General features: G+C 25.8%; 3 protein-coding genes across 3 annotated transcripts; all 3 read left to right on the forward strand.

Annotated features, from left to right (window-relative positions):
• Positions 1-704: 704 nt before the first annotated feature.
• On the forward strand, positions 705-3,491 carry BN7_5003 (GTPase-activating protein AGE1; the record flags this gene model as incomplete). The annotated part of the gene is made up of 1 exon (XM_011274471.1): positions 705-3,491. The coding sequence occupies one exon, from the start codon at positions 705-707 to the stop codon at positions 3,489-3,491; it is 2,787 nt and encodes a 928-aa protein (XP_011272773.1).
• A 496-nt stretch (positions 3,492-3,987) lies between these two features.
• Positions 3,988-5,729, forward strand: SPS1 (putative serine/threonine protein kinase SPS1; the record flags this gene model as incomplete). Its single annotated transcript, XM_011274472.1, has 2 exons — positions 3,988-4,070; positions 4,142-5,729. 2 exons carry the CDS (start codon positions 3,988-3,990, stop codon positions 5,727-5,729), a joined length of 1,671 nt encoding a protein of 556 aa, XP_011272774.1.
• A 276-nt stretch (positions 5,730-6,005) lies between these two features.
• Positions 6,006-7,441, forward strand: SPS22 (Sps22p; the record flags this gene model as incomplete). The annotated part of the gene is made up of 2 exons (XM_011274473.1): positions 6,006-6,114; positions 6,207-7,441. 2 exons carry the CDS (start codon positions 6,006-6,008, stop codon positions 7,439-7,441), a joined length of 1,344 nt encoding a protein of 447 aa, XP_011272775.1.
• Positions 7,442-8,188: the final 747 nt, after the last annotated feature.

Consider the following 8,188-nt stretch of genomic DNA (forward strand, 5'->3'; position numbering starts at 1 on the left):
CAAGTGTCTAGAATACAACGGCAGTACACTCGAGCTGTCTAAATTAAGTTAATCATCTCGCGTTATCAGGTATATAAAGGATACCTAGATAATCTATTGTTGGATTCATCATCAATAGTTGATACTTATAGGTAGTATACGTAGTCTAGTACTACCATATCACCTTCGAATCTGTGTTGAATGCCGATTAAATCTTTCAGATTAAAATGTGCATATCGATTTCAAATCCAGACTCGCTTAAAGCTATACCATTTATTAAATTATAATTAGTCTCAACATTTCATCATGATATCACACCAGGTTATTAATAGACTATGGTGATTAGTATCTTATAAATACAAGGGATCTTCACATAATAATCTGATACTTAACCTTTTGTTCTAAATTCCTGTTTATTAGGTAATTGAAAGCTGCATAAAACAATCTGGATTCTTGAAAAAAATCATTCTTGTAGATTTGCACTGGAAATTTAAACTTGATTTAAAAAAAACATCAAATTCTATTGTTAAGAAGGAAGAGATCAGGGTTATCAAGGGGTATCAAGTTGCTGGTGAATACAAAGAAAGGTGCTAAAGAAGCTAAGCAGAGTTCAAGCTAATCATTATTTCCTATAGAGCGCTTATAATTTGGTTCTTTCGTACGTCTATTTGATCAAAGCCGCTGTGTTTACATTCCCAAAAGGTTCAATATTATGAGTATTCAGTATGGGTCAAGTTGGTAGTTTGGATAAAAATCACAATCAAGCTCCACTGCTATTATCAAATGGATTAATACTAAAGAAAATATCCTTTTTGAACAAGATATTTGCTATTGATGGTTCAAATGGTTCATTCTTAATGCCCAAAACTCCATTATCAGAATTTGTTCAAAATGTTAAATCTGATGAATGGCCATTCTTATTGAAATTAAATAATAAAGATCAAGTTCAATTAACTTTTGGTTTATCTTTGGATTTATTAGATGATTTTAAAACTATGCAAAATATGAAACATTTTACAATTTTTAATAATTTAAAAATTGTTATACAAAATGCCAATGATTCCAAGATATTAGTTGATGAAATATTATCAAGAGTTGTTGAATTAAAAGAAAAATCATTAAATCCTAATATTCATTCCAAAAATGATTCAAATCAAATAATTATAAATCCTATTGATAATTTTTTTGACATAAAGATTGATTTTGATAAATTACAAGGATTTATTGGGAAATTATATATTACAATCTTGGGTAATAATGAAGAAATTTTCAAAACTATAGTTTATTTAGATGATGTTAATATGCAATTAAATAAAGAACGGAAAATTAGTGAATCTGGTTCAATACCCAAAATTAAAGAAGATTATAATAAAACTGATTTAGAAAGTTTACATTCACAAAATAGTAATCAACCAAAAACTGATTTAATTAATTTAAAAGATCCACAATATGAATTTATGATTGATGGTATAACATTTAGAAATAAATTATTTGAAATTGAAGAAAATTTAATAAATTTTAAATCTTTAATGAAGAATATTATAAAAAAATCTCAAGCTTTAGAAGAATCTGAAAGAAATTTAGCTATAACAAGATCAAATTTATCTTCATCCCTTTCAGATTTAAATAATTATTCATCAAATATAAATGGAACTATATTAAAAGATATAATTAATGATTTAATTCCAATCTTTACTGAAAAATCAACAGAAAATATTGAAAATGCAAATTTAATTATGAAAAACATTACAACACCTTTCCTACTTTTTTATAATTCAGATTTTAAATTATTACAAAACAAGAAAAAATTATATAATGATCAATTAAAAGAATTTAAAAATTGGGAAATTGAAAATTCTTCAAATGATGAAAATTATAATAATGAAGAATCTTTAAACAAGAGAATACAATTTGAACTTAATAGATTAAATTATTTTAATTATTTAAATGAATTTAGAAATGGTTATTTAATTAGAAATTTAATTCATAATTTAGCTGTTTTTTTACAACAAGATTTTAATAAAAAACCATCAAATTCAAATGTTGAATTACATATAACAAAAGCTTTAGATTATTATAGTAATTTCAATAATTATAAAATTGAACAAAATTTATTTAAAGGGAAATTACAATCTATAAAATCAATTGATGAATTAATTTCAATTTTAAAACCTGATCCAACACATAATACCAATAATGCACCACCACATACATCATCAAGTACAAATAATTCCTCAATCACATTACATGAAAGACCAAAACCAATATCAAAAGATAGTGTTACATCAATTGTATCTTCATATGGTAATCAACCAATTCATGGATCTAATCAACAACAACAACATCAAATTTCAAGAAATAATTCAAATCCTAAAAGATCTCAAGATGATTTAATTTTAAGAAATTCAAATTCTATAAAGAGAAAATCAAATTCAATGAATAGAAAATCATCATATACTCCAAATGTTGATCCTCCTTTAAATATTCCAGGTAATTCACCTTTAGGTATTGTAAGAAATATTGATCAAAGTAATTTAATTTGTTGTGATTGTGGTTCAACTAAATCTGTTGATTGGATTTCAATAAATTTATTAATGGTTATGTGTATTGATTGTTCAGGGATTCATAGATCTTTAGGTACACATATTTCTAAAATTAGATCTTTAACATTAGATATTAAAGCATTTGAATCAAGAGAATCTATTGAATTATTATATCATGTTGCTAATGGTTTTGCAAATTCTTATTGGGAAGCTGAAGTTACTTTAAAAACAAAAATTACACCAATTTGTTCAATTGAAGAACGTAAATCATTTATTATAAATAAATATCAAAATAAAAAATTCATTTCAAAAGAATCAAGTTTTAAACCAAATGAATCATTAGTTAAAGGTGTTCATACTGCAAATATTCCATTAATTTTAAAATCTTTAGCATTAGGTGCAAATAATAATATGGTTGTCCTAAAGAAAGTTGGACCTGTTCAATTAGAATTATCATTATTTGAATATGCATTAACACATTTCCATGGAACAATTGAAAATCCCATATTTGATGTTGCAACAATTTTAATTTTAAATAATACACCTTTTAGTGATAGAGTATCAACAAATTTACCTTTAGGACCAAGACAAAAACAATTTTGGGCTGAAAAAATTGATCAATATTATCCTAAACCAACTACATTCCAACCTAAAAGACAATCATTTGATTCTAGAGCTCATCAAAATTCAAATGGATTTGGTAGTAATGGTAATGGAATCATTACAAATGGTATATCACAACATTCAAGATCAAAATCAATAAGGAAAAGTTTGAGTTTAAAAAATTTAACAAATGAAAAAAGAAAAGATATAGATAATAAACCTAATGGGAAGAATGATGAAAAGAAAGATAAAGAAAAGAATAAAGAAAGGGAAAGATCTAAAGAAAATTCCAAAACTAAAGAAAGTAATGAACCACAAAAGAAAGATAGAACTAATAGAGCAAGTAAACTAAAGTTTTTCAAATAAACCATTTCCTACAATATTCCCCCCTCAATGACAATTTAATAGAATTTTTTTAATGACCATGATGATTTATTTAATATTTTCTTATATCTTTTAGTTTGTAGTACCTCAGTCATTTTTGTATTTCCATCTTTGTGGTTTCTGTACACAAAAAATTTAAAATTCCGAAAGATGTCACTAAAAAAAACTATGGAGGCATACAAAAATCAATACTATCAAATTACCAAAAATCTATCAAAACTAGAATCTTCAATTTGTTTTACAAACTATCTAACTTTTATCTCTTGCACTGTGGCTCTGCTTGCTTATCATTTGAAAGATTATTCAACCAAATCTGCTATTCTGCTAGATTTTTTTTCATTTTTACTACTAACTTTGATTATAGATTATAGCGTTGTTTCTTTACAATAAATTTTTGCCACATTAAGATTAAATTTAAAGCTAGTTTTTCAATTCTATATTAATATATTATACTAATTACAATATTTCATAAGACAAGATGGATGGTGTTACTGATCCTTTGGAATTATATGATGTTTTAGAGTGTGTTGGGAGAGGAAATTTTGGTGATGTTTATAAAGCGTAAACTTTGATACCTTTACTTGTTTGGGCTTTTATATGTGAGCTTTTATGCTAACAAATCATTTCAAAAGCAATGAGAAAAAGACCTCTAAAGTTGTTGCCATTAAAGTTGTTAATCTTGAAGAAACAGATGATGAAATTGATGTATTAGTTCAAGAAATTTCATTTTTATCACAATTAAGATCAGATCATATTACAAATTATTATCAAGCTTATGTTAAAGATGTTAATATGTGGATTGTAATGGAATATTGTGGTGGTGGTTCATGTGCTGATTTATTAAAATGTCATAGATCTTTAAGTGAAGATGTTGTTGGGTTTGTAATTAAAGAAACTTTAAAAGGTTTAGAATATTTACATTCTGAAAGGAAAATTCATAGAGATATTAAAGCTGCTAATATCTTGTTAACTTCAGATGGTCAAGTTAAATTGGCTGATTTTGGTGTTTCTGGTCAAATTACTGCAACACAAGTTAGAAAAGATACATTTGTTGGTACTCCATTTTGGATGGCACCTGAAATTATTACTAGAAAAAGAGGTTATGATGAAAAAGTTGATATTTGGTCTTTAGGAATCACTGCAATTGAATTATTAAAAGGTACACCACCTCATTCTCATGAAGAACCAATGAAGATATTATTTGAAATTCCTAAAAATCCACCTCCTGTCCTTACTGGTTCAAGATATAGTGATGGTTTAAAGGAATTCATTAGATTTTGTTTACTTAAAAATCCAAGTAAAAGACCTTCAGCTTCTTTATTGTTGAAAACAAGATTTATTAGACAAGTTAGAAGATATCAAAATTTGGTTCCATTAATTCAAGAAAAAGATGAATGGATGAAATTAAATAAACCAAATGCTAAAAAACCAAGATATGATATTGATAAGAAATTATATACTAAGAGTGAAGCAAGTTTTAGATGGAATTTTACCAAAACATTACCTCGTCAAGCTAAACATCTTGCGAATTCTTCACCATTATCAAATCCAAATAATAGGAAAAGAAAATATCCTTTTAATACCAATGAATACAAATCAAATATTGAAAACATTTATAAAGAATTGTTGGAAAAAGATTCTTATATAACAGAAATGGTTAATTCAGGTGCTTTAATATCAGATAACTCTACTTCACCAGAAGATATAAGTCCAAATACATATTTTGGATCTTCCAATACTGATTTAACATCACCAGAGACTGATGATGAAGATTATGATGATTATGATGAAAATGAAAATGAGACTGAAAATGAAAATGAACCATTGACACCTTCTGATGGTTATGTTAATGATGAAGAAATGGACAACATTGAGAATGAAACTGCAATTATTCATAAACAACAATATCAACATCATCATCACAATGATCCTAGTAGAGTTGATACAACATCATTAACAATGTATGATGATGAAGAAATGGATTATGATAGTGGAATCCAAAAAATTGATCATATTAATGATGTTATTTTACATTGTTTTAGAAGGGTTCATCATAGAGCTAAAACATATGAAACCAAAGAGACTGTTTCAACATTAGGTAAACTGTTTTTACAAGCTGAAAAGACTCAACCAGGATTATCAGAAGCTTTAGCTGAAGAAATTTGGTTAAGAATGTGTCGTTTAAGAGGTCGTTCTGGATCCGATAGTGCACTCTTATGAATTATATATATACTATTTTTATAAATTAATGTCCTTTATTTTCCTTATTAAAATTCAAGATTTGTAAATTTTGTAGTTTATTGGTCTGACATTTTCCCGGTTAAATTGGTTAAATAATAAATTTGATTTTGTGCCACAAAAATTTAAACATTTCCATCAAAAAAACACAAAGACACAAAATCAAATTATGGAAATGCTTTTAAATCGTGTGATATTCGAAATGATTTTTGAAATGTTCTTGATGGTGATAATCAAAAAGGATCACAAGCAGGAACGATGAAGATTTTTACAATTTTACAAAGTTCATTCGTTTTAAGTGCTGTTTTCGCCGCTGTTTTACCAGACTCAAATGATTCAAATCAATTGGAATTAAATCCTTTAGAAGGTAATTTATGATACCTTTTTTTGATGTTTTGATCCTTTGCTTTGCTTTGGTAATGAGTTCTTAATGACTAACAATAATCCATGTTCTAGAAGATGATGAAAGTTCAAGTTCTAATGATGATTCAAATGATGATATTCCAACTCTGTGTTCCAAAGGTGAATATGTTATTTCTTCAAGTGCTCAATTAGAACAATTATATGAATGTGATGATATCATTGGATCTTTAATCATTTCAAACTATCAACAACCAACTATTGATACTGGTGATATTAAAACCATTTCTGGTGATTTTGTTGTTGTTAATGCAACTAATTTAGTTAGAGTTGATACTCCAAAATTAAGAAAAGTTGGTGGTGAATTTGTTTTAAAAGAATTAACAAGTTTAACTTCATTAAATTTACCTCGTTTAACACAAATTGGTTCAATTCGTTGGAATGTTTTACCAATTTTAAGTACTGTTAGTTTTGGTGATAATGTTGAAAAAATTAGTAGTATTATTATTTCAGATACTTCATTAATTGGATTTGCAGGTTTTAATGTTGAATATCTTGATATTTTAAATTTAAATAACAATAGATTTTTAGAAAGTATTAATTTAAATTTAAAAGGTGTTAAACAACAATTAAGTGTTAGTGCAAATGCAAAAAACATTTTAGTTTCATTCCCACATTTAGAATGGGCAAATAATGTTACAATTAAAGATGTTTCATCAATTAATTTAGATGCTATTGAAAAAGTTAATAGTTCATTAGAAGTTATTGATAATAATTTCCAAGCTTTTAAATTACCAAAATTATCAAGTGTTGGTGGTACTTTAAGTCTTATTGAAAATTATAATTTAAAAGAAATTGAATTTCCAAATGTTTCAGAAATTGGTGGTGGTTTGAAAATTGTTAATAATACTCAAGTTGGTAAAATTAATTTTTTCCCTAAATTAAATGTTATTGGTGGTGCAATTGAATTTTTAGGTGATTTTAAAGAAGCTTCATTTAATAAATTAAAATTAGTTAAAGGTAGTGCAATTATTAATAGTAAATCTGATGGATTAGATTGTTCTAAATGGATTCATGGTGGTTCAACAGATGATTCTGTTGGAGCTTCAATCATTAGAGGTGGTAATATTGTTTGTACAGCTGGTTCAAAACAACAAACTATTAAATTTGATCAAGAAGGTGAAATTATTGATGAAGAAATTTCAATCATTGAAGATAATGATAGTAAACGTAAAAATGTTGATTATTCAAATAATGGTAATAAATTATCTTGGAAAATTGATTTAACTGATTTTATCTTTGGTTTAGGAATTCTATTACTTGTATCAATTTAGTACTACCTTCAATTGAAGGTTCATTGGTTATATATACCTAATTTTGCTATTATTAAATAAAACATATTATTGATGTTGTTATAAAGATATATGTTGTCAAATATTATATTATATTTTATTGATTACTACATTATTACTTGTAGTTGAACACTGGTAAATTGATATACACTAATTACGTATAAACTTGATGTTCCGGAGATAATATTCAATATTATGTAATCTCGGTGAAAAACAAATCTAAGGAAAATGACATTTTACAAATTTTTAAAAATGTATATATCTTTGAGATTTCGTAAGAAAATATATGTATTTTATTATTTAATTTTCTTTATTCAACTCTACGGTATTTAGTAATACTAATTATTAATGGCTTTTGAAACGTTCAAATTCTGAAAATTTTACATTTCAGGAAAAAGATTAATATCAATAATTTTAAATTTACTTTAGAATTGAAAACTTCAAAAATTATCAGAATTTCAAACTCAAGATATCACGTTTAAAGTAATATTAGAAGATACGCCATTGAAAAAATGCTTTATTTTAATGTATATTAGTCAATTTTTCTTTAATTTTTACTTGTTTATTTTAAAATTAAATTGACATTGATGACATAATCATTTCCCCAGATTTTCGGAAATTCAAGCCATAATTGAGTTTTGAGTGTTCAATAACTTCAAAGTTCACAATCATTGTTTTGATATGAAACTGATTAAAATATATGATGATGATAAGATCAAAATTTTCACC

This window comes from Wickerhamomyces ciferrii, contig 00195 (assembly GCF_000313485.1).
Source record: "Wickerhamomyces ciferrii WGS project CAIF00000000 data, strain NRRL Y-1031 F-60-10, contig 00195, whole genome shotgun sequence".
In the NCBI taxonomy this organism is placed as follows: Eukaryota; Fungi; Ascomycota; class Saccharomycetes; order Phaffomycetales; family Wickerhamomycetaceae; genus Hansenula; species Hansenula ciferrii.